Source organism: Sminthopsis crassicaudata, chromosome 2 (assembly GCF_048593235.1).
Source record: "Sminthopsis crassicaudata isolate SCR6 chromosome 2, ASM4859323v1, whole genome shotgun sequence".
In the NCBI taxonomy this organism is placed as follows: Eukaryota; Metazoa; Chordata; class Mammalia; order Dasyuromorphia; family Dasyuridae; genus Sminthopsis; species Sminthopsis crassicaudata.
The window spans coordinates 10,367,764-10,394,746 of NC_133618.1; the positions used below are offsets into that span (position 1 = coordinate 10,367,764).

The following is a 26,983-nucleotide window of genomic DNA, read 5'->3' on the forward strand; positions in this document are numbered from 1 at the left end:
ACACTCAAGATTTCCTATCTGTGTGACCCTGGGCTAGTCACTTAACCCCAATTGCCAAAAACAAAAACAACAACAAAAAACAAAAACAAAAACAAAAATTGCCAAAATAAAAACAAACAAATGAATAAATAGATAATTAAGCAAAGAAAAACAAATAAACAAATAAATAAATAAAGGGAGGAAACAAGGCTTGTGCCAAGCCCTTGTACTGAGGACTTCGATCTCCTTTGATCCTCAAAATATGCTTTTGATATTTCTATTTCACAGATAAGAAAATTGAGGTAAAAAGAACTTAAGTGACTTGCCCAAAATCAGAGAGATAATAAATGTCTGAAGTTAAATTTGAACTCTGGTCTTCCTGACTGCAGGCCAGTACTCTACTGGACCACTTTTCTTCATTCAAATGAACAGTCCCTACTCTCAATGGTCTTAATAGTGTGAGAACCACCCCTCTATAACCCATATACACCCACGACCACGAGTGTTACCCATTCACCTCATTTTATTATTCATTACAATCATTAATAATGTATTAAATATATGTTTAATCAGTAATGATCTGCTCATTTACATAGCAATTTATGCTTTGCTAAACACTGTAGATTCCTTCTCTTTCTTACCTGATACCTACAGCAGGAGCTTTGGAGGCCAGCCATTTATCCAGGAGCATCACTCCCAAAATGTTCCATCTCTTCAAATGACTCTAGATGTACTAATGTGTATTATAAGTATCTCTCTCTTTACCCCCCACCCCTAGTAGAAGGTTTACTCTTAGAAGCAAGGTCTGGTGGTTGTTATCGTTTTAATTTATTTTTCTTCCTCTTTTGCCTTTGTAACTCTGACACCCAAAACAGAGCTTTCTGGGTAGTTTTGTTCAATCAATCCAAAATTATATGTTACATCCCTACTGTGTGCCACAGCTATGCTAAGTTCTAGGGATGCAAACAAAATAATGTTTATTCTAATGGGAAATAAAAGAAATAGCTAGACCAAAGATGCTGCGTGATTATAGGTAATAAATCCAAATCTAACCATTGGAGTTAAATACAACATAGCTTGGGAAGAAGGACACAAGCAGTGGGGGAAATCACACAAGCCTGCACATATAAGGTACTATCTGAGCTGTATAATGAAGGGAAAGAGGGAGTACACTTCAGGAAGATGGATCAGCTAGAAGTCCAAAGACTTGAGTGTCCTGTGTAAAGAACAGAAAAAAACAAACAAACAAACAAACAAAAAAAAAACAAGAGCAAACAAACTAAGGATTTGGATGAAGGCTGGGGAGAAAGAGAAAGATGGACAGCAAAGAGAGAGACAGGCAGAGATGAAGAGAAATTACTGGGATCTGCCCAAAACAATAACAAAAGATAAGAATCCAACAAGTCAATTCAACATTTTCAGCATCTCTGCCCACTTGGAGACAGGAAGTCAGTCATCCCATTAGAAGCTGAAGGCAACCTTCCCACATAACCTGACTTTTTTTTTTTTTTTTTTTTTTTTTTTAGTGAGACATATTGCCCATGACCTGTGGATGTCTAGATCTGTGGGAAGAAGTGAGGTACCCATAGTTCCCAGTTTTCCCCAACATTTTCAGTCTCAGAGATCATTGCTCTCTCCATAGATCTATAACACCTTGGATGTACATGTGGCTTTGGTGGGAATGGAGATCTGGTCAGACACCAATAAGGTCAGAGTGGATCCAGATATAGGGACCACCTACAGTGCATTCTTGAACTGGCACCGAAGCCGGAAGGGAAGGAAGCATAACCACGCTCAGCTGCTCAGGTGAGGACTGAATGTGTCAGGGCTGCTCAGTGACAGCAATCAGCCCCACCCCCACAGGACTTCTCTTCAGCTCTTCATAAAGCCCATTATTCTGACATTTGGTGTTCATCTCTGGGTGTACAAGATTGTGCAGTGTAAAGAATGGGGGAGAGATGTTACCTTCTTCAGATGTGGGACCCCAAGAAGCCTCAATCATGGGCATTAAAATGAATCCTGGGTCCTAATCTTCTAAGGTTACCATGACTCTTGATTTTGGGGCTCAAAGAGCTGGAAGGTCCTTAATATGGTTAGACCTTTAGGGATGCGGCAGGATTACGAAATCATAGATAAAGAGACTGAGTTACAGGGGGGTTCAGTGACTTTCTTAAAATTATGTTGGAAGTAATAAACAGAGGTAAGATTTGAACCCAGGTCCCATGACTTCAGAGCTAATGCTCTTCCATTATACCCACATTGACTGATCAATTACCCCATCGGGACAGGGAGGAATAGGAGAAAACATATTGAATAAGGAGTTACGGAATCTGGTTTCCATTCTTACCTCTGATGATTGTTAGCTTTGTGATAATTAAGTCACTTAAATTTGCTTGATCTCAGCTGTTTTCTCCTCTTCCGCCTTTTTCTTCTTCTCATCCTCATCCTCATCCTCATCCTCATCCTCATCATCATCCTAGCTAGCATGTATATAGAATCTAGGTATCAGGGCACTGGGGCTTGTTTTAAAGTCATTATCTCATTTGATCCTCATAAAACCCCTCTGAGTGGATGCTATTATTATCTCCATTTGGTAGATGAAACAAACAGAGGTATAAGTGACTTAGCAAGGGTCACACAGCTAGTACTGTTTGAGGTTCAATTAAACTCAGGACTTCCGGATTCTAGACCAAGTGCTCGATTCACTGTGCCGTCTAGTTACAAGCTCATAGGGCCAGTACTGTATAGGAGCAAAACCAGAAGATACCAGAGATCTGGGCTCTGTGACTAACTGGGCTTTGTGCACATTATTTATCTTCTGTAAGACTCAGTTTTATCATCTGTAAATTTTAACTAAGTATATATACAACTTACAGCACTTGGCTTTTGGGTACAAAAAGCACTTGGTAAACCATAGAGTTTTCAGAAATAGGAGCAATTATTGATGAACCACATATATCTTTTATATCTATATTATATATCTTTCCTTCCCACCCTCCTTCCTTCCTTCTTTCCTTCCTCTCTCCCTAATTCCTTTCTTCCTTCCTCTCTCCTTTCCTTCCTCCTTTCTTCCCTTTTTCCTTTCTTCTTTCCTCTCTCCTTTCCTTTCTCCATTCTTCCCTTCTTCCTTTCTTCTTTCTTTCTTTCCTTCCTTCCTTCCCTCCTTCCCTTCCTCCCTCCCTCCTTCTTTCCCTTCCTCCCTCCCTCCCTTCTTCCTTCCTTCCCTCCTTCCTTCCCTCCTTCCTTCCTTCCTTCCTTCCTTCCAAGAAGGAAGGGAAATGGACTGAATGAACTCAATGACCTAATATCTTAGTAAAAAGTGGCAGATCTGTGATCTAACCTATCAGAGAAAGAGGTATGTAATAGAGCCCTAAAGGTGAGAACAGAAAAACAGTCCTTTTGAACATGAACATGAAATGGAGCCAGATATTTAGGCCTTTAGAGTGTCATTATTGTTGTTGCTATTATTGCTCTTCTTCTTCCTCCTCTTCCTTCTACTAATAAAGTGCGGTGCATATATTTACATTATATACATACATGTGTATGTAAGTATGCATGTGTGTATATATTTATATGTATAAATAAATACTGTGTGTGTGCATGTACACATACATCTTAAAAATCAACATTTTCCATTTGGGAATACTTTTCCCTCTGTAAAACAGCTTCATGTTACCTTCATGCCCTAGAATCTATGTTCTTCTGCTCAAATAAGCTCTAAATATGTAAAAAGTCCAAGAATCAAGAATGATCATGTGCACATTTGTCTCTTTTTTACACAGTGGAATTGCCTTCAACAACAGACGTGTGGGATTTACGGCTCAAAACTCCATGTGTGATCCAAATTCTGTTGCAGTGATTGAGGTTTGTACAGGATGGGAATCCCAGTGGCTGTTTATTACATTCACTATCAGAGAAATGTTCTGCAAACAGTAGATGCTCAGTAAATATTTGTGGAAAGAAGGAAGGAGGAAAGGAAGGAAGGAAATGAGGGAGGAAGGCAGAGAAAGAGGAAGGAGGGAAGGAAGGAGGGAGAAAGGAAAAAAGAAAAAACAAAGGAAAAGAAGAGGAAAGGAGGGAAGAGAAGTGAGGATGAAAGAAGGGGGAAGGAAAGAAGGAAAGAGAAAAGGAAGAAAGATGCCTTAGTATAAGCCTAAGGTTTGGAGTAGTTTAATGTAGGAGTGAGAGATAAAAGATTAGGCAAAAGGGGAGATCCTATCATTATTTCTTCAATAATGCATGATAAGTATATTAAAAATTATAAAACAAAACAAGGAGTGAGTTGTTACTAGCCAGGATTATGGAATGTTTAATATAGAAGTAGCATTTCCTTTGGGATAGAAAAAGTCACACTTAAGATCACTTTAAAATTTGCAAAGTGATCAAGTCACAATAACTATACAAAGTAGGTGGTTCAAGTATTGAAAGTTCAGTTTATAGTGAAGGATACTGAGTCTCTAAACAGTTATGTCATTTATGACAAGTACCTGCAGCAGTATTTGAACCTAGATAACTTAATTTTAGCATCATATAGCCTTTCAAAGTCTTCCCCACAATGACTTTGCTGTTCTAAAACTTGGGTTCGGTTCAGCATCCATGACAGATACAGATCCAATCAAGCTGGGGCAGAAAGTTGACATCTGAGTTCTCTGGGACTCAGTCATCTGATCATCTTTGGATGATGTTGAAGAGAAGAGACCACTTGAATTTCGATTAATTTCAAAGCAGAATGATGAGATCCTATTGCCTAGCTTCTATTCCTCCCTTGACATCGGACTTAACAGATACTAAGTGATTATTTAATTGACTCAAATAGGGACAGCTTGGTAGAGGGAAGAGTATGGTGAGAAAATTGATGTTCACATCTAGTTTTGTCTTATTCCTTGGATTAACTCACACAATTAAGAATTAATAGATCTCTTCTTTTTTGTCTAGGCTTCACGTAAAACCAGTGTGTCACTAGTAGGAGTAATGTCTCATGAGTTGGGCCATGTCCTTGGGATGTCTGATGTGAATCATTCTACCAAATGCCCCTCTGGGAGCTGTGTGATGAACCAATACCTGACGTGAGTCAGCCTCACTACTTGACAAAGGAGAGAAAAAACAATCAGTAAAGGGAGGTGTTGATGCTTGTATGTGTGTATGTGTGTTTGTGTGTGTGTACATGGATGGGCATGTACGACAATTACATCCCACTCTTCCCTTCTCTACCAGTCTCTCGTATCAGACAATGCCAGTCTTCTCTACAAAGAAGGATTTAGATAATAACCTGGGTGATCTTTAAGCTCTCTAAACTTTAAGTCTAGGATTCTAAGATCATTCATTTATTCATTAGTTCATTCATTCTTCTACTCATTCATCAATCCACTCAAAAAGCATTTCCTAAATACTTCCTATGTACCAGACACCATGCTACACTTTGAAGATAAAAACATAAAAATCAAACTCTGCTTGTCTTAAAGTAACTTACTTTTCTTGGGGTTGGGGTGGGGCAGTATGCCAGAGATATGGTAGAATGATGCATTCTAGTTTAGAGTTGCATGTAAAGATCTAGGTTGTTCTGTATTTTTAACTTTTATCTTAGACTTTTGATTTCATTGCTTTAAGGAACGCCCAAGAAATTCCCTTCCCTGATTCAGACTAATACCTGCTTCCAAAGCTTACGTTTTTAGAGAATTACCTGGAACCCTGAGAGATTGTGACTCAACCTATTCACACTATCTATTTATATCAGAATTTGAATTTAGGTCTTATTGACTGGGAAGCAAATCCTCCAGCTATTGCTCTATGCTGCCTCTCATATAATATACAATTATTTTATTTTATTTTTTTACTTTTTTAAGATTAATTTTATAATTATAACTTTTTTTGACAGTACATATGCATGGGTAATTTTTTACGACATTATCCCTTGCACTCACTTCTATTCTGAATTTTCCCCTCCTTCCCTCCACCCCCTCTCCTAGATGGCAGGTAGTCCCATACATGTTAAACATGTTATAGTATATCCTAGGTACAATCTATGTGTGCAGAACTGAATTTCTTGTTGCACAAGAAGAATTGGATTCAGAAGGTAAAAATAACCTGGGAAGAAAAACAAAAATGCAAACAGTTTACACTCATTTCCCAGTGTTCCTTCTCTAGGTGTAGCTAATTCTGTCCATCATTGATCAATTGGAACTGAATTAGATCTTCTCTGTCAAAGATATCCATTTCCATCAGAATACATCCTCATATAGTATTGTTGTTGAAGTGTAGAATGATCTCCTAGTTCTGCTCGTTTCACTCAGCATCAGTTCATGTATGTCCCCCCAACTCTCTCTCTATTCCTCCTGCTGATCATTTCTTAAAGAGCAATAATATTCCATCACATTCATATACCATAATTTACCCAACCATTCTCCAATTGATGGACATCCATTCATTTTCCAGTTTCTAGCCACTATGAAAAGAGCTGCCACAAACATTTTGGCACATACAGGTCCCTTTCCCTTCTTTAGTATTTCTTTGGGATATAAGCCCAGTAGTAGCACTGCTGGGTCAAAGGGTATGCACAGTTACAAAGTTATTTTAAAGAGAGAAAGATATGAATAAAAGGAATCTGGGGTTAGTTGGAGCAAGATAGACATTTTATGGAAGATGGAAGTTGTATTGAGTCTTTATAGAAGCTGAGGATTCGGGGGCAGCTAGGTGGCGCAGTGGACAGAGCACCAGCCTTGAATTCAGGAGGTCCTGAGTTCAAATCTGGTCTCAGACACTTAACACTTCCTAGCTGTGTGACCCTGGGCAAGTCACTTAACCCCAGCCTATAAAGAAGAAGCTGAGGATCCTCAAAGTTGGAGGAAGTGCATCTCAGGCCTTTGGACCAGTCTGTAAAGTCAAGGGAATTTTATGCACTGGCTGAAACTAATGGCTGTAAATGTAAACTACTATTATCACTGTTACTACTGCTTAATCCCCCAGATCCTACTCCAATTTCATATTATACTTGTGAGGTATCCCTTGATTCTTGAAAGGTCTCTATGGATGGCTAGAGATTTATGATGATGGAATAGATATGATATCTCAGGTACCAACAGTATGGACAGAGAAATCATTCATTTGAGTTCAAATCCTCCTTTTGGTTCTTTTTCAGTGGGCAAATTAATTAACCTCCCTAGACCTAAGTTTCTTTATCTATAAAGGAAGGAGGTTGGACTAGATACTTATCAAGTCTTTTCCAGCTTTACACTAATCTCTTCCAGGTTACTCTGATCCTCTTATTTGGACTATTATTATTGTTACTACATTGACTAGTTTGGACAGATTGAAATCCCAAGAGGAATCTTGTCTCTTTGAGCCCATGAAGAACTCTTTGCCCACAAAGTTCAACATTTCAAGGGCTTTGTTTTCCATGACTAATCATGGCTGACCATTATACCCCAAAGTCAAGTGAGATACATCCTAAATGCCCACTTGGCTTTTTTTTTTTCCTCTTTTATTTACAGATCTAAATTCCCAAAGGATTTCAGCGCAGCCTCCCGCAAAAAGTTTTACAATTACCTCTCATCTCGAAAACCAATGTGTCTTTTGCAAGCTCCAGCCCCAGAAGACATAATAACCAATCCAGTCTGTGGGAATAAACTCCAGGAAGTAGGGGAAGACTGTGACTGTGGGAAATCCAAGGTATCTCCCATTTTTTTCCTCCCATTTTTCTTAAGTTTAATTTGGCTCTGCAAAGGACTTTAATAATTATGTTGGGAAAGATGATGGCATTGAATTTCATTATAATATAAACCTGAGAATACAAAGAAAGCAAAAACAATGTTTTCATCAGCAATGAGTTTACATTCTAAAGAGGGAGAATATATACATAATTGTATATATATATATTATATATATAGTATACATAGTTTTATATATACATAATATATATATTGTATACATAATTATATATATATAATATATAAATTATGTACATGGAAGCTATATGATGGTATAAATGGAAGCTGATCTCAAAAGTAGTATAAGTGAGGAGAGGGAAAAGAAGGGAAAGAAATGAGGAGAAGAAAAAGAAAAGGCAGGGAAGAAGAGGAGAAGGAGGAAAAGAGAAGAGAGGAAAGGAAAAGGGAAGAATAGGAGAAAGGAGAGGAAGGGAAGGAGAGGGAAGGAGAAAGAAAAGTGAGGTAAGGGGAAGGAGAAATGAAGGAAGGGAAAAAGAGGGAAAGAGAAAAAAGAGAGAAAAGGAAGGGAGAGAGGAAATTGGAAAAGTTTCCTGTGTCTTATTTCAGATGAGTCTTGAAGGAAACCAGAGAAATCAGCAGATGTAGGTAAAGGAGAGCATTCTGGACATGGGGAATAGGCATTTCAAAGGCAAAGAGCTGAGAAATAGAATATCACTTAGAAGAAATGGTGATAAGCCCATGTAATGGGATCACAGAATTTTCATGGAGGTGAGTAAATTATAAGAAGACTAGAAACCTAGGCAGAGTCCTAGCTGTAAAGAAAGAAAGTCAAGGAAGATATATGAGTAATATGATTATTATTATTTTTTTTAGTAAAGCATGAATGGTTCAAATCCCACTTGATACTTAGCTACCTATGTTATCAGTTGGGCCTCAGTTTACTTTATCAAATGACAGTGTTGAACTAGGTGAGCCCCAAGGTCCTTTTCATCTCTTATTTTCTAAGCTTATGGTTCTAGACATCCCACACAGAAGAATGAAGTCATTCCGATGAAGAGAAAGAGAAATAATCCAATTTCTGGTGTGTTTGTGTATTTGTCCAAGGAATGCACAAACTCTTGCTGCGATGCTAAGACGTGCAAATGGAAGCCCGGAGTCCCATGTGAAAGAGACACAACAAAGAGTGCAAGGTAAGACCATCTCCTTATTCACTCCCTCTTTCTTTAACTTTCTGCTGGTCAACAAGTTGTGGATGAAGTCAAAATGCCGTTCTCATCCTTTCCTTTCTTCAAGGTCCAACTTGAATGCGGCCTTCTCTCAGACTCCTTCAAATGGAAGAAGCCGCTCTGTCCCAGAATACTTCCTAAACATTTTGCTCGGACCTGTGTCTTGTGTTCTCCTAGTTAGATATGGCCAGGTCTGAAACCACATGGCAGAAACGAGAACCCAGTAGACTTGGAATTGCAGGAAAAATGCGAGTTCACATTCCACCTCAGGCTTTTGCTTACTGTGTGATCCTGGAAAAGTATCTTGACCTCTTCTGACCTCAGTCTTCTCATCTGTAAAGTAGGGATAATCTTAAACAGCCACCTCACAGGATTATTGTGAGAATCAAAGGAGATAATGATGAATATAACCATGATGCTAATGTAAATCTTTGAGCTAAAGCTGCTATAAATATTAGCTCTCACTTTCTCTTTAGTTTCTAAATTTCTGAAGCAAGATCTAAGCTCCTTGCCCTTTGTATCCCCAGAACCCAATCCAGAGTCTGACTGATTTATCAGATATTTGTTGAATTGAATTGTTAGATTAAGGACAGGTGGTAAGTTTTATTTAGCCTTCATTTTCCCAAGAATGATTTTATACATCTTAGGATCTTAATTAAATTCATTCAGAATGGACTGAATTGTAATGGAGGAGGACACTTTCTGTAATTGGTGCCATCATCTGCCAAACCACCAAGAGTCACAACTCTAGAGATAGTTTTGATTCTTCTTACTCTCTCATTTCCCATTTTCCAATCAATTTCCCAGTTTTTAGCATTCTATTCCATTGTTTGTATTCCTAGAACCATACCATCTTGTGCAAATCCTTAGATCAGTCAGTCAAGATGAATAGACCAGGAACTGAGCTAATTAATGGCTGGGGATAAAAAGAAAGACAAATTGCAATTCTTGCCCTTAAGGAGCTTGAGTTCTAAAGGGGAAGCAACATGCAAACAGCATAAGTGAAAATGCTATATAGATAGGATAAATAGAATCAAGAAATCAAGAAAATAGGATCAAAAGAGATCAGGAAAAACTTCCTTTGGGGGGTGGGGTTTTAGGTGAAAATTGGAGGCAGCCAGGAGGTGGAAGTGAGGAGGAAGAATGTTTCAGGTGTGAGCGATATCCTGTGCAGATATACAGAACTGAGGCATGTTTATGGAACAGCCCAAGGTCACTGAATAGAATAGAATGCAAGAGGAATGGAAGGAAGAAAAAGACTGGGAAAGTGTGTTGTGTTGGAGAAAGGGTGGAGAAAGGGTGGGGTCTAGGCTATGAAAACTCTGAATGCCAAAGTCCCATCTGGACTAATGCTATGGCTTCCTCACTGATGTCCTGCCCTCTAATCTTGGCTCCCTCCAATCCATCCTTCATGTTGCTGCTAGAATAATTCTCCCTAAGGTAACATCAGTTTATGGCACTCCTTGGCTTAAAACCTTTCAATGCTTCTCTATTGTTGATTGAATAAGCTTCAAAATCCTTAAAATGATGTTCAAGGCTTTCTAGAGTCTGGACTGACCTTACATTGGTGGCCTAGTCTCATCATACTCCCCTTCATTTTCTCAACAATCCAGGTAAACTATTCTACTTACTCTTCCAAGAATAAGTTGCAAAACTTCCTGAATTTCTGCCTTTGTCTATCCCATTTCCTCTATGGGAGAGGATAAATCCTTCTTCTCCTCCCCCATTTTTACCAGATGGAATGTTGCTCATCCCTTAAGGCTCAACTCAAATGAGTCATAAGGGAAACTTTCCTTGATTAGCCTTTTAAGGTGTAAAATTACTTTCCTTTTTGCTTTTCTGTATTGACCTTCCAAAGGACATTGTTTATACTACCACTCTGCCTTTAGCACTCCCAATTTTTAAATGCATTTTATATACATTATGTGTCTCATTGCCCCCATCAAATCACAACCAAAATGCACACAATTAAATGAATACATTTGAAAGAAGGCGGAATTACACCATCTTCTCACATTATTCTTCCTACCTCACTCTATATTTCAAACATTGTTCTACTTAGTATTTTCTGTATATGGTGTCATATGGATTATTATTATATTTTTGCATAAGCTCTGTCCCTTACCTGTCTACTCTTTTTCCTAAACTGCTTCTTGGAATCTCTAACTCCTCCTCAAGATGCAGCTCAAGAGCTAGTTCTTCCATGAGACTTTTCTTAATCCACCCAATTTTAAATGACTTTGGATATATTTTGAAACAAATCATCTCTGTCTATATTGTTTTTACCACCGATAGAATGTAAGCTCTCTTGAGGGCAGGAACCATTTTTCGAAAAAAAATTTGTATCCCTCGAATCTAACACTGTAGCTAATATGTGGTAATACTTAATAAAAGCATGCTAAAAACAATATAATACTTCTGACTAATTATAAGTAATATTTGCATGATATGAATATGTTATTGTCTACTATAGCATCATGATACTTATCCATCTTTAATTAAATTTCTTTTATTATTATTCTAATTGAATTTCCTTTAGGTCTAATTCTAAGTTTTTTAAATCTTAAAACTAAATATGAATGTTTGTTGTTATTACTATTAATCATATTAATAATTTGAAACATCTGCACTTTTTTTAGTCCCTTAACTCCAGGTCTATTCACTACTTTATAGTAAATGACTTTGCCTCATAGTTCATTAAAAATGTGTGCTCCTCAAAATTCCTGCCTCTGGAACCCCAAATATTTCTGACTCTACCCATCTTCTCTGGCTTCTTTTTAATTTTCAGAGAATGAATTGTTCTGCCTCCTTGCCAAGGTAAATATGTACCTTTATTTGTGTCATTTATCTTCCATTTCCTCTGTGATTTCATGCCATTACTAATCCCATTGACTTATCCAACCAACAAAAACATATTAAACATTTGTGTTCTGCTAGGCATTAGGCCAGATACTAAAGTTACAGGAAGAAATATGTATCAGACTCTACTCTCAATGGGCTTAGTGAGGCAGTAGGTTGGCAATTATTGTAGAGGGAAAAAAAATGGAAGCCCAAAGTTCCATCATAGTAGAGAGTGAATTATGTGAAAAGGAAAGATTCCACTCAAAGTGTTATGAGCGATTTTGGAGGCAAATATTAGTTTCCCATCTTTCTAATCTCTTATCTCTCCTCTAATTAGCTCCTTCCTTAAAATATTTTATTTGCTTAATATTTAATATTTACACAGTTACATTTTTAAATTAAATTAAGTTTAATTTAATTTTTAAAAACTTTTATTATTATTTTTTTATTTACAAAGTGTATGCATGAGTAATTTTTCCAACATTGACCCTTGCATAACTTTTTGTTGCAAATTTTCCTCTCCTTTTCCCCACTCCCTTCTCTAGCTGGCAGGTAGTCCGATATATGTTAAATATGTTGCAACATGTTAGATCTAATATATGTATACATATTTATAGTTATCTTGTTATACAAGAAAAATCAGATCAAGAAGGAAGAAAAGGAAAAAACTGAGAAAGAAAACAAAATGCAAGCAAATGACAACAGGGAGAGTGAGGATGCTATGTTGTGTTCCACCCTCTGTTCCCATGGTTCTTTCTCTGGGTATAGTTAGCTCTCTTCTTCACTGTACAAGTAGAACTGGTTTGAATCATCTCAATGTTGAAGAGAGCCATGTCCATAAAAATTAATCATCATATAGTCTTCTTGTTGCCATGTATAATGATCTCCTGGTTCTGCTCATTTCATTCAGCATCGGTTCATGTAAGTCGCTCCAGGCCTTTCTGAAATCATCCTGCTGGTCATTTCTTATACAACAGTAATATTCCATAATATTCATATACCATAACTTATTCAGCCATTTTTTAACTGATAGGCATCCATTCAGTTTCCAGTTTCTCACCACTACAAAAAGGGCTGCCACAAACATTTTTGCACATGTGAGTCCCTTTTCCTCCTTTAGAATCTCTTTGGGATATAAGCCCTGTGAAAACACTGCTTGATCAGAAGGTATGCACAGTTTGATAACTTTTTGAGCATAGTTCCAAATTGCTCTCTAGAATTGGATCTGTTCACAGTTCCACCAACAATGTATCAGTGTTCCAGTTTTCCCACATCCCCTCCAATATTCATCATTATCTTTTCCTGTCATCTTAGCCAACCTGAGAAGTGTGTAGTGATATCTCAGAGTTGTCTTAATTTGCATTTCTCTGATCAATAGTGATTTGGAGCACTTTTTTATATGGCTAGAAATAGATTCAATTTCTTTATCTGAAAATTGTCTGTTCATATCCTTTGACCATTTATCAATTTACTCAGTTATATTTAAAACCATTATTTTACATTTTTTTAATTATTATTTTTGAGTTCCACATATTCTCCTTTATCCCCATCCCCAGCTCTATTAGGAAATCACATGTATCTATGCAAAACGTTTCCATTAAAGTCATAGATATAGCCCAATTTTTAAAAATCCTTAAGAAAAATGAAATTAAATGGAAGAGAAGGGGGTAGGGAGAGGGAGAGGGAGAGAGAGATGGGGGTCAATCTGTATTCAGATACATTCAGTTTCTTCACTGGATATGGTTAAGATTTTTCATCATAAGTCCTTCACTGTAATTGTGGATCATTATGAGAATAATATAGCTATATATTATACATATAATATATAGCTATATATATATATATGATTATTCCATAATATTGCTATTAACTTTGTATACAGTATATTTCTCTTTGCTTGAGTTCATGGAGAATTTCCAGGTGCTTTTTTCCCCTCATGCATGTCCTGTTCCTCATTTCCCATAATTCAACAATATTCCTTGACAATTGTATATCACATTTATTCAGCTATTCTCCACTAGATGGACATCTCCTCAATTTCCAATTTTTTGTCCTCAGAAGAGAGCTACTACAATTTTTTTTTTTGTACATAAGGGTCATTCCCCACCCCCCTTTTAAAAATTTTTGGGGTATTCATGCCTAATAATGGTATTGTTAGGTCAAAAATATGCATAAATTTATAACCCTTTGGGCATAGATCATATCTTTTAATAACTTACCAATTGGGATATGATTCTTTCTTTCTTTCTTTCTTTCTTTCTTTCTTTCTTTCTTTCTTTTTAATAAATTTAACTCTGTTCCTTCTATATTTGGAAATAAGTCCTTATCATAGAAACTTTCTTCAAAATTCTTTTATACAATCGCTAGTGCTAACTACTTTCCCCAATTTATTCTATTCTCTCTCTCTTTTTTAACCCTATCCATCCTAAAAAGTGTTTTTTGATACTGACCACTCCCTCCCCCAATATGCTCTCTTTTTATCACCCTCACCCCTTCCTGCATCTCATTTCCCACCTATTTTCCTGCAGAGAAAGATTTAAGCATGTATGTTACTTCCTCTTTGTACTTTTTCACTTTTTTTTAACCAAATCAAATACACAAACATAAAAGAAATAAAGCATGCTCAGATCTCTACTCTCCTGAAACCAAAAAATTCAAGAACATTCCTCTCTTTAAAATGCCATTTTCAATGTTGCCATCTTATCTCTCCCCTCCTTTTCACTTCTAAAAAATAGACACACTTTGCATCCTCAGTTTTTTCTCCATTATCCTCTTCTTAGCAAGAAGTTTTCTATCAAGATGATTTTGCTCATACTGGTCTCTTCCAACATCATTAATGATCTAAGTGCAAACCCAATAGTTTTTCCCTCAATTCTCATCCTCTTGAATTTTCTACCTCATCTGTCAACCATCTCCAACTTTTTGGAAACTGTTTACTCTTTTTGTTTCTCTAATGTAGGAGTCTCTGATTCTTTGCCAATCTATGTTCTAAGTCCTTCTTTGGCTCCTTTAAAGGTAAAATTTCCAATTTCTATTCCCTAAGTTGTAATGTCCTTTAAGTCTGTCCTGTGTCTTCTTTTCTTTCTTCTCAATCTCCTCTCCCAAAGATGCCTTCAGCTTTCCCATGATGAATCATTATCTCTATAGAGATGACTTATAGACTCCTGTATCTATCCCATCAGCCCTACATTCATTTGCCCAATGTATGCCCCAATGGTCCCTCAAACTCACAAGGTACAAAACAGAATTCTGCACCTCCCTCTTAAAGGCTGCCCCTCATCTTAAAATCCATATTTTTTTTGATGGTACCAAGTCTCCTGGTCTATTCAGGTTCAAATTCTGTGTGTCACTATTGATTCATCACTGCCCTTCACCCCCTGTTTGATACCAGGAACAATGACAGAATTTATTTTCTTTGACTCTGTTTACTGGTTATAGGAGTTTTCTTGTCTCTATCCCTCTACCCCAAATTGGGGGGGGGGGGAACTTTGATTATTGAAAACAAAATTTCTATTAAGCTTTGAACTTGTCAATTTCTAGAGTAGTTCCTTGTTCTTTTCCTGACTTGCCACTGTGACAGGATTGGAATAGATAATTTCTAAAGTCGCTTCAGATATATTAGTACCTATGGCCACATGGGCCCTTAGGCATTATAAAACTTTCTCTGCTCCCACAACTAAGAAGTCACCCCTCTTTCCTATCTTTCTCATGGTACTTTGTATGAATGGATCTCTTAATTCTCACCACTTTCTGGTTTCATATTTATTCATGGATGTCCCTTGTCCCTTTTAGTAGATTGTACAATCCTGGAGGGCAGAGATTAGGTCATTTTTATGATGCATTTTACAGTTTTCATGAAAATGACATCTGATACCCAAAGAGAATTAAATTCATTTACACCACCACCACTGTCAGCAGCAGCAGCCTCAGTAGCATCAATAACAGCAAACATAGCATAAACATTTTAATTATAAGGAAAGAGCATTGGATCCAATGCCAAATTCTCTAATCATTCAATTAACCACCATTTCAATAACAACCATTTTGACAATAATAAAAATAAATATGCTGCTTGTGAGTTATTTTATATTTCAGTTTGATTCTTTGTGACCCTATTTGTGATTTTCTTGGCAAAGATACTGGAAATGTTTTATTTTTTGTCATTTCCTTTTCTAGCTCATTTTACAATGAGGAAATTGAGTCAACGTTAATAGACTTATCCAGATAGCTAGTATGTGTCTGAGGCCAGATTTGAAGTCAGAAGATGAGTCTTTCTGACTCTGTCCTCTGCTGCTCTATCTATTTAGTATTTTCAGAGTCACACAATGCCTTGCATATATGGTTTCACTGGAGATATCAACCATAGAAGGTAGATGCTTTATTAGCATTAATTTGCAGATGAGGAAATTGAGTTATAGAGAAATGAAGTGAATTATCCAACTGTCAGGATCACTGTGGAAGTCAATTCTTCCTGACTTCCTGACTTCAGCACTCTCTCTTATCCTAAGAACTTTAGTATCATGGCTTGTTTTGGTAAAACCTGTGTTGGGAAGACATAATGTGAAAACTCCATTCATCCTTGCAAATACGTTGCCTAATTATATTTTGTAGTTTCTTATAATCACCCAACATACTTATATGGATTGTCTTTGCCCTCATTTAAAAAACATGTTATCTTGTTTTTTTGGTTTATATCCCAGTACTTAGCACACTTAATAGAATGTTTTTGCATTCATTTATTCACCCATTCATTTGTTCATTTTTGTATTTATTCATTCACCGAGACTATTCACATGACTTGTCCAACTCACCAAGCCTGTAAGTGTTGTAGGCAGGATTTGAATGCATTTTCCTTGCATTGAGGTCCACTTTGCTATTCATTGAACCATGGCCCTTTCAAATGTACCATCAATATTTAGTGTCAGGAAGACAAGGCCATTGTGGGTTTAGCAGTTACCCTTTCCTGTCACTTTTTTTTTCCTGAGGCAATTGGGGTTGGGTGACTTGCCCAGGGTCACATAGCTAAGAAATGCTAAGTGTCTGAGACCAGATTTGAACTCAGGTCCTCCTGACTTCAGGGCTGGTGCTCTATCCATTGCACCACATAGCTGTCTCTTTGTCACTTTCACAGAATTGAATTTGATCATCACTCCCTGGGTAGTGGGAAAATTTAATAAGCACTTACAATGGACCATGTACTGTGCCAAGGGCAAAGTATGCCCATTAGAGCAAAAAAAAAAAAAAAAAGGCCCTGGTTCTTAAGAAGCTTCAATTGTAATGGGGATGAAGGGTAGGAAACAAAAGGGAGAATGCTGACAGCCAAGCAGGGCTATGTGGTTTGGAAAGCTGCCAAGCTGGTATTAGAGCTAGAGAAACAGATTCAGGGCAAACCTGGATTGGATCATGGTTCCTGAACAGGTGACTGGGTGAGAGACAGGGATGGGAATAAGGGATGGAATTGGATCCTTCTATGGATTTAGCTCAAACTCCCCCTCTCTCAGGAGACTCTTTCCAATTTCAGAAGCTGCTACTTCTAGTACCTTCTCCTACCAGAGTGTTTTCCATTTACTTGTGTGTGTATATATACATATATACGTATATATGTATATATATACACACATATGTGTATATATATACATATGTATATATACACATGAATGTGTATATATGCACAAAGTAAATAATATATATAAATTATATATATATATACATATATATATATATATATATAATATTTTTAGCCAATTATTTACATGTTGTTTTCTCAACAAGAATGTGAGCTTCTTAAGGTTAGGGACTGTAGTGAGATAAGTGTGTATGAGTGTGTGTGTGTGTGTATTTTTCCCTTTTCTTTATATCTTCATATCCTCAGCTCTTAGAACAGTGTTTGGTAAATGGGAAGTGCTAAAGCATATTTGTCAACTGACTGAGGGTTTGGTAGGAAGAGGAGGAATTCTAATCAGAGGAAGTTAGGTCCTCTAAAGTATTTTCTGGGACCTAGATAAGAAGACAACTGGCAATAAGATAACCAGGGAGTTAAGTTCTGATATTCTCATCCCTATTTTCTAGATGATGCAACTAAAGCTCAGTGAACTCAAGGGACCTAATTGCCTAAGGCCATAGAATCCATAAAGAAGAAGATCCCAGATGAGAATGTGATTTCTTCTAAGTTCAATGCTGTCTCTACTATGTTATTGCTTCTGTTTTGAATGAGGAAGAGGAGTTTTTGGTGAAAACAAGAAGAAATAAATTGTTCTTGCTTTTCTTTCATCTTTAGAGCATAATTATGGCCTTCACAAATGTGCATTTAACATTTTCCCGTTTATTTCTTCTGATTGCAATGAAATTTATGCATGTCTTTTATATGTCTTTCATAATCCCTTATAATGATAGATCTGTGTTGATTACATATGAATTGTGAATGTTTTTATGTGACTAGTAAAAGTGTCTTTGGGGGTGAGGGGTTCTCCTCCATCTATTTCTTCTTAATCTGGATATTCATTATTTAGAGAATAAACTAAAAAAAATTATAATTGTAACAAATAAAAATATCTATCTTCCTAGTTTAAATTCTCCCTTTGATACTTATTATTGTTGTGACTTTGGATATATTATTGACTATTTCAGGTCCTCTGTTTCCTTATCTGTAAAATGAAGGGGTTAGACTACATGAGTCCTGACTTCTTTTCCAGCTCTGGAAAGCTCCTCATATAGAGAGTAAACTAAAAAGAACGACATCAAAAATTATAGATATAATAAATAAAAATACCTTCTTCCTGATTTAAATTCTACTTTTGATACTTATTATTCTTTCAATATATTATATGTATATATTATATATACAGATTACATATATATTATATATATTTACAATCCAATCATAATCATGGCTCTACTTGATAATATGACATGAAACACAGGACTGTTTTCTGAGGGGAAAATTTGAACAAAAAATGCCCACCTCACTTTAAAAAATCAGTGTTACAAAGGCATTTCTTACACCGAATTATGTGGTAGTGGTTGTATGTATCTGTAGAAATTTACACTAAATATATGGAATTGTTATCATGTCTCATGCATTTGCTAAGTGCTAGGAATAGAAGAACAGAAATCACAGTTTCATTTGGAGAGGGATGAGCCAGATCCTGGATTAGATATTGGGCTACACATAAGTCAGCCATCTTTTATATTAAATTGCCATCACATGCAACTTATACATTGCTATTACTATCCTTTGGCACTTGTTAAGTAGATAAAGACATCAAGCAGTTGTTCAACAAGCATTCATTAAGCACTGTGATATTTACTTAGTACTCCCTATGAGCAAGGTAAGCTAGTTGGTGAAAATAGAGCACTGGGTCTGGAGTAAGGAATACTCATCTTCCTGAATTCAAATATGGCCTTGGACACTTACAAGCTATGTGACCCTCATAAAGTTCTAGTTAACTGCTTGATTCAGTTTCCTCTTCTATAAAAATGAGTTGGGAAAAGAAATGTCAAACTAATCTTTGCCAAGAAAAACCCAAATGAAATCACTAAGAATCAAACCTGACTCACACACCATCAGCATGAAAATCTATGAACAAAGAAGTCAGCTGGGAGTGAGAGCAACACAATGGTGAAATAAGACAAAGATGCTGTATTCCAAGAGTTTATAGTCATGTGGAAAGATCATATGCAACCCTTTGATCCAGCAGTGCTACTACTAGGCTTATATCCCAAAGAAATACTAAAGAAGGGAAAGGGACCTGTATGTGCCAAAATGTTTGTGGCAGCTCTTTTTGTTGTAGCTAGAAACTGGAAGATGAATGGATGTCCATCAATTGGAGAATGGTTGGGTAAATTGTGGTATATGAAGGTTCTGGAATATTATTGCTCTGTAAGAAATGACCAGCAGGAGGAATACAGAGAGGCCTGGAGAGACTTAAATCAACTGATGCTGAGTGAAAAGAACAGAACCAGAAGATCGCTGTACACTTCAATGTTGTATAAAGATGTATTCTGATGGAAGTGGATATCTTCAACATAAAGAAGATCCAACTCACTTCCAGTTGATCAATGATGAACAGAAACAACTACACCCAGAGAAGGAACACAGGGAAATGAATGTAAATTGTTAGCACTACTGTCTATCTACCCAAGTTACTTATACCTTCGGAATCTAATACTTAACGTGCAACAAGAAAATTGGATTTACACACATATATTGTATCTAGGTTATACTGTAACACATGTAAAATGTATGGGATTGCCTGTCATCTAGGGGAGGGAGTAGAGGGAGGGAGGGGAAAATCTGGAAAAATGAATACAAGGGATAATGTTATAAAAATTACTTATGCATATATACTGTCAAAAATGTATAAGTATAAAATTAATAAAAAAGAAAGATCATATGCATAAAATAAATAAAAAGAAGAAAGATCATATGGATTCACTTGAAAAATTAGCTAACTACCTACATCAAGTAGAAGACCAAAATATGTGAGGTACTCAAGATAAATATTGATAATTTATGGAGTGAATGGATCAATCTTTCATCCTGTGTCAGGATTACAGGAACTCAGAGCTGGAATAGGTCACTTTTAGCTTTCCACATGCAGGTGATGTCCATTATGGTATTTTAGAAGTCTGCCATCCAAGCCATGACCTAAGAAGGGTTAGATGCATTCACAAACACACACACACACACACACACACACACACACACACACACACACACACACACACACTTTTAAAAAAGTGATTTTTTTTAAAGTGAAGGGAGAGGGGCAGCTAGGTGGTGCAATGGATAGAGCACCAGCCTTAAAGTCAAGAGGACCTGAATTCAAATCTGGTCTCAGACACTTAACATTTCCTAGCTATGTGACCCTGGGCAAGTCACTTAACCCCAATTACTTCAGCTAAAAAAAAAAGGTGATGACAAAAAGTGAAGGGAGAAATTAAATCTAGAATCATAAATTCAAAGTTGAAATAAATTCATCTATCACTAAATCAATAAGCATTTATTAAGTACTTATGTGCCAGGGTTTATGCTAAGTGCCAAGAGAGATAGAAAGAGAAAGCAAAAACAGTGTCCAAGCTTAAGGAGATCATACTTTTGTGAGGAAGATAATATTTACAGGATAAAACAGAGTGAAGAATGGTAAACTTAAGGGAAAGAGAGTCACTGGAAAAAATCTTGCCAACTTCACTGCTAAGGTGAGGAAAGAGAAACTGAGGGCAAAAAAGGGAAGCAAGATCTGTCCAAAGTCACACTTGGGAAATGACAACAGTATCAGGATTTGAACCCAATTGAAATGGATCAATGGAGGCCACTTCCTGTCTACAAAATATTGAGAGAATCATTTCATGTGCTCAAGCCTCCATTACTTCTATATAATGAGGATAGCATCTAATGGTTAGAAGGTCAATCTTGGCATCCTGAAGACTTGTGTCAAGTAGACGCATATAAATAATGTTTCCACTAGCAAGGCAATTCATTAACCTCTTGGTAGCATGAGGTAATTTTCTGAGTTAGTTAATAACTGTATCAGTGAACGGAGTCAGAACACTGGAACTTCCTCATATTGATGAAATGACAAGTCTGAGCAACAGCCAGATCTTAATATCTGCCTTTACTACTTTACTTGACTATTTCTTAGATTAGGAAAATGGTCTGGAGTCTGAACTGTGGGGATATCCAAGTTGGCAGCAAAGAGAGGAAAGGGGATCCTTGCAGACACCTCCTTCACCAGCCATTGCCCTTGGCAGGGTACCAATAACCTTGTAATCTGCAAGCACTTGGACTTCTACCTCTGTGAGACATCAGGAATGTATAGGGATAGGAGGATTTCCTCTATTGCCAATGAACAAGATACAAAATGGCAGCAAGAGTATCTTCTCCACCCATTTGTGGGATTGTGGGGACCATCGCTGTGTCTTGGACCACATGGGATGTGTTTCAGACCATTTTCTGAATCTCTAGTCCTTTGAGGTGAAGTTCACTAGGGATGGGGGGGGATCAGCTTTGTGGGATCTGATGTTGGCAACTTCTACAGCTCTTCCATAGTGACCTGGAAGTCTTTAGCCCAAGACCCCTCTGAGAGAAAAACGGGTCAGCCATAGCAATGTCAGCCCAGACAATAGTAGAGGTTGGCCAAGGAAGGGATGAGAAATATCCCAGCTTGGCTCATCACCACCAATTATGGACTTAAGTGCATGACCTCTGGCAGAGTCTTTCTCAGCCTGGAGGCCCTCTGGTAGCATCTCTGCCCCAGAGTCCAGGAGGGGTCTACCTCTACCAGATGTGCAACATCTGGCAAGAAGACTCCAGGTGAAGGTTTGTTCCCACACAGGGAAAAGTATCATGTCAAGGAGGAGGATCATATGCCAGGATCTCTCAACCTTGCTCGTCTCACTTTCTTCTGGTGGAGAAGGATCTGAAAGCAAGCATTTTCTCAACAACAACCCCATGGACATATTAAATTTCTTTCACTTTTACAAATGAGGGAAGTGAGGCTCAAAGGAGATGGAGCTCACAGGCACCAAAGAGCTTTTGCCAATGTGTTCACATCCAGCTCTCTGCTGTCTGCAGGTCAGGACCACTTGGCACACCACCTGGCTCCCTACAACCCAGCGTAAAACCATCATCTAAGTGCTTCAGGTGTCTAGGGGACCATCGAGTCCAACCTTGGACAGCACTACAGAAAGGAAGAAGCCTGACGTCCATGAGCAAAAATGACAGGGTTGGGTTTTCTGCCTCAGAAATCCCTCCTGACACTGAATCCCTCCTCCTCAGACACCGCTGGGGTTTTGGAGACTTATACTCTTGCATCTCTTGTCCTTCTATGCCTACAAACATGGCAGCAATGTCTTTGTCTTAGGCAATTGTACCCCCTGCTGTCCAAAGGCTGGCAATGCATCTCAACCAATTCTGCTTTGATTGTGTTTATCCTCCCTGGATGGTGGAGGATCATGGGGACAATCCATAGCTTTAGGAAAGATTTCTTAGAGAGAGACATTCCATCCTTTTAGAGACAACTCTGGGGAGGGACAAAGGACAGAACTTTCCCACGTGCCAACTGTCTGCCAAGCATCCTGATGCTTCATGCTCTCACCCACTGGTCACTAGGTGGCTAAAATTTCAGCCAGATGCCATAGCTGTAGGCAATGACCATCCAAGGGAATATAAGTCAGAGCTCTAGAGGTGGAAGGGATCTATTTTAGAGGCCATCAAGTCCAATCCACTCATTTAACACATGAGGAAACTGACACTGAATAACTTCCCTAATGTCTTACAAGTAATAAGTAGCAGAGGAGAGATTTGAACCCAATTCCTCTGACCTCAGACAGAGCCCATGCCCTTCCCATTCTCTACCACTCCGGTGCCAGTTTCAGCTCTTGTCCCATCATTGGAACAGGCAGTCAATGCACCTGCTGTCTGATTCATTTCTAGAGGGATTCACCTCTCTCTGCATCCGTCTTCTCATAAAGCCATTATTTCAAATTGCATCCCAGAGTCAGCTTAATTCAGTGGAAAGGGAAGGGGCTCGAGATTCAGAGAACTGGGAGCAAGTTCAGCCTCTCATTTGTTGACTAGAAGTATGAGCAAGTTTACCTCCCTGGCCCTCATTTTCTTCATCTGTAAAATGGGGGAACTTGACAACATAGCTTCTGGAATAGCTTCTAATCTAGTGTCTTGTGACTTCATTGATTTTATTGGGCAGCTCCATGATGAAGTCCAGGCCTAAAGGAAAGCCTGAGTTCAAATTCAAGCTCTGAACTCAGTGTGACACTGGACAAGTCACTTAACTTTTGCCTGCCTCAGTTTCCTGAATTGCAAATTACCTTCCAGGGATGGGTAAGGAATAAATGAGATAATAATTACAAAGAGTTAAAGAGTACCTCACACATAATAAGAGCCATGCAAAGGTAAGGTATTATTTATTAATATTATTATTTATTAGGAAGTACATTGATCTTTTTTTGTTTTGTTTTATTTTTGGTTTTTAATATTTTAATAATTTTTATTTACTAGATATAGGCATGGGTAATTTTACAACATTGACAATTGCCAAACCTTTTGTTCTAATTTTTCCCCTCCTTCCCTGCCCCCAACCATGGCATGGTATTTAACCAACACATGTTAAATATGTTAAAGTACAAATTAAATATAATATATAAATATATAGTATAAATTAAATATAATATATAGCATATATGTAGTATATAATATATAATATATATAGTATATATAGTGTATATAATATATAGTATATAATATATAGTATAAATTAAATATAATATATGTATATATGTCCAAACAGTTGTTTTGCTCGAAAGTACATTGATCTTGAAAGGCAGTGAGATGTAAGGCAATCTGCTGTCTCTGGCATTAGTTTGAGTCATAGCTCTCTTAATCTCTATTTTATCATTTACAAAATAAACATCCCAACAGTTTTACTAATTAGGTTCCAGAACTATTGTGAGGTTCCCAAGTCAAAGTACTTGGAACCAAATTTCACAAAAGATCCCCTCCCTAACCTTTAGTTTCCTTATCTATAAGATGAGAGGACTGGAATAAATGGTCCCTGAAGTCTTTAGATCAAAGATCCTGTGGAAATAATGTATGTTCCAGTACCAATTTTAAAGGCTTCTAAAAACATCAGCTATGATGATTTATTATAATTTCTAACATCAGGTAATAAGGGGTCTAGTTTAGGAAGATTCCAAATCTCCATAGAGTAGCTCATTCTAAAGTTTAATAATCCCACAGTCTTGAAGTTGGAAATATTCTTTTAAAACACACATTTGACCTGGTCTGCCCTCTACCACACATAGTTCTCTCTCAGTCACTATGTGAGGACTCTATTAGTACCATACCCATTTTGTAGCTGAAGAAACTAAGTCTCAGAGAAGGAAAGTTAGTTCAGCATAGTAACCAGACCATCATAGTCATCTCATACTCAGTTCAATTCAGTTTGTCAATATCCATCAAAAAATATCATACATAATATTGCCAACAATTCCCCAAAGGGAAGTTGGAAGGAAGGCAACAAACTATGAGGCCATTTTTGCCTGCATTGAGTTTATTAACATAAGCTAAAAACCTTACCTGGGGTATTTGACTGAAAGTTATCTCCTCTTTATTTTGTTATTTGTAAAAAAGGGGTTAGTGCTATTAATAGCTCTTACCTCAGTATTATTTTTGCAGGTGAAATGAAGTAAGATAAGCTTTGATCTCTCTTGTTCTTTTCCTACCTGTCATGTCCTTTGCTGGATCTTATTCCAAATCTTTGTGGTTGCTTTCTAAGGCTCTTTCCCAGATCCCTTTCTCTTTCTGCACTGTTTCCTTTTGATGAGCTTATAAGTTCCCTTAGATTGTTATCTTCTCCAGGAGGACAATTCCTAGGGCTGTCTATTAAGTTCTAATCTTTCTCCTGAGCTTTTATATTGTTGCTCAGTTGTGTCTGACTTGTTACTTTGGAGTTTTTTTTTGTCAAAGATATTGAAGAGATTTTCCATTTTCTTCTCCATCTCATTGGACATATAAGGGAACTGAGGCAAACAGGATTAAGTGACTTGCCAGGCTCACACAGTCAGGAAATATTGAGGGACAGATTTGAACTCAGGATGATGAGTTTTCCTGGTCCCAGGCCCATGCTCTATCCACTGCACCATCTTTGTTGCCTTTCCATATCACCAACTTCTTATTGGACATTTCAAGCTGGATGACTCATAGAGCTCTCAAACTTAACATGGCCAAAAAGAAAGACATTATCTTCCTTCCAAACCCTCTCTTCTCCCTAACTCATCTATGGCTTTCTAGGTCACTATTATCTCCTCGATCACTCATGTTGGAACTGGTGCCATCTTAACTCCACATTATCAATTACTATTCCTCCCTGCTGCAACCTGTTACCAATTCTTCCATTATACCTTATTTCCATTCACACATCTGGCACAATAAACCTTATGTTTGGTGCTTCTGACAGAAGTCTCCTCCAAATTTTTATCCTCCAAATTGATTTTCCTTAAATTCATAGTTAACCATTTTATCTCCTACTTAACAAATGTCAATGGTTCTCTATTGTTTCTGAGATCCAATAAATAAGCAAATAAAAACTTCTGTTTGACTTTAAACCCCCTTCTTATCCAGCTCTTTGCTACATGAACATTCTGCTTCCCCTCCACACATGTAGGACTCCAGTTATACCTCTTGGCTCTCCATTTTTCCCATGTGATACTCCATCTCCCATTTCCATGATTTCATGATGGTTCTCCTTCAATCCTGGAACTCTCTTCCCACCTCGACTCTTCCTTCTGTTTTCCTGGCTTACTTCAAGACCCAGATGAGTCCCCATCCATCTTCTTCATGTGGTTTTTCTTGTTCCGTGCCACTGGATCTCTTATTGTACCTTGTCTTTAAGATTATCTTCCATCGCACTTTATATTTCTAGTAGGTAGTTATTTACATATTGTCTCTGTCACTAGAATGTAAGCTTCTTATCAACAGGGATCCCATTTTTCTTTTCTTTATATCTTCAGTGCTTAGTCTAGTGCTAGGAATGTAGCAGGTGATTAATAAAGGCTTGCTAACCAACTTAAAACATGGTGGAATTGAAGTGAAAGGGTAGTTATTGTAAAGTTATTGTAGAGTCTTCAGAGCTAGAAAGATCTGAGTTCAAGTCCTGAGTTTGATATGAAATGTGATCCTAGACAAGCCATTTAACCTTTTAATATTTTAGGCCTAGAAAAATGTCCTGTGTTAGTAGGGGGAGTTTCTGACATCAGTGAAATCACTATCCTATCCCTCTCCTCCATTTAAATGAATCTTGTTCTCATTTTTTCCCAATAAGGTCAGATCAAACTCATTCTGGAACAAGTCACTCTCCTGCTATTAATCTTTTGAGTGTTAATACTTAACACAGTTAGTTGTTTGACTGTTTTTCAGTCGTTTGACTCTCCGTGATCCCAAATGGGATTTTCTTGGTAAAGATATAAGAGTGGCTTATCATTTCCTTTTCCAGCTCATTTTATAGATAAGAAAGCTGAGGCAAAAAGAGTTATGTGACTTTTGCAGGATCACTCAGCTAGTAAGTGTCTGAGACATGATTTGAATTTAGGAAGAGAAGTCTTTTTGACTCTGTGTTCAGCACTCTAGTCATTGAATTGTCTAGCTGACCATTACACAGCTACATCACAAAGAATTGCTTTTTGAATTGAATATCACTTTTATTATTACTTCTAGTATCATCATCTGCATCGCCATGACCATCAATTATTTGTTGTGTC

The 26,983-nt window shown here is 37.4% G+C and overlaps 1 protein-coding gene across 4 annotated transcripts in view; it reads left to right on the forward strand.

Moving 5' to 3' along the window:
• ADAMDEC1 (ADAM like decysin 1) overlaps positions 1 to 18,280 on the forward strand; it is a 34,046-nt gene extending 15,766 nt beyond the window's left edge. Inside the window, exons 9-15 of one of the 4 annotated variants that reach the window (XM_074285426.1) lie at positions 1,622 to 1,785; positions 3,762 to 3,843; positions 4,915 to 5,045; positions 7,467 to 7,644; positions 8,748 to 8,833; positions 11,658 to 11,686; positions 17,780 to 18,280. In XM_074285426.1, coding sequence (XP_074141527.1) covers positions 1,622 to 1,785; positions 3,762 to 3,843; positions 4,915 to 5,045; positions 7,467 to 7,644; positions 8,748 to 8,833; positions 11,658 to 11,664 — 648 coding nt within the window. In that variant the 3' untranslated portion in view covers positions 11,665 to 11,686; positions 17,780 to 18,280. Of the gene's footprint in view, positions 1 to 1,621; positions 1,786 to 3,761; positions 3,844 to 4,914; positions 5,046 to 7,466; positions 7,645 to 8,747; positions 8,834 to 8,936; positions 9,467 to 11,657; positions 11,687 to 17,742 lie in introns of those variants that run through there. The other 3 variants (XM_074285425.1, XM_074285427.1, XM_074285424.1) reach the window with 3 other exon arrangements.
• The last annotated feature ends 8,703 nt before the right edge of the window (positions 18,281 to 26,983 follow it).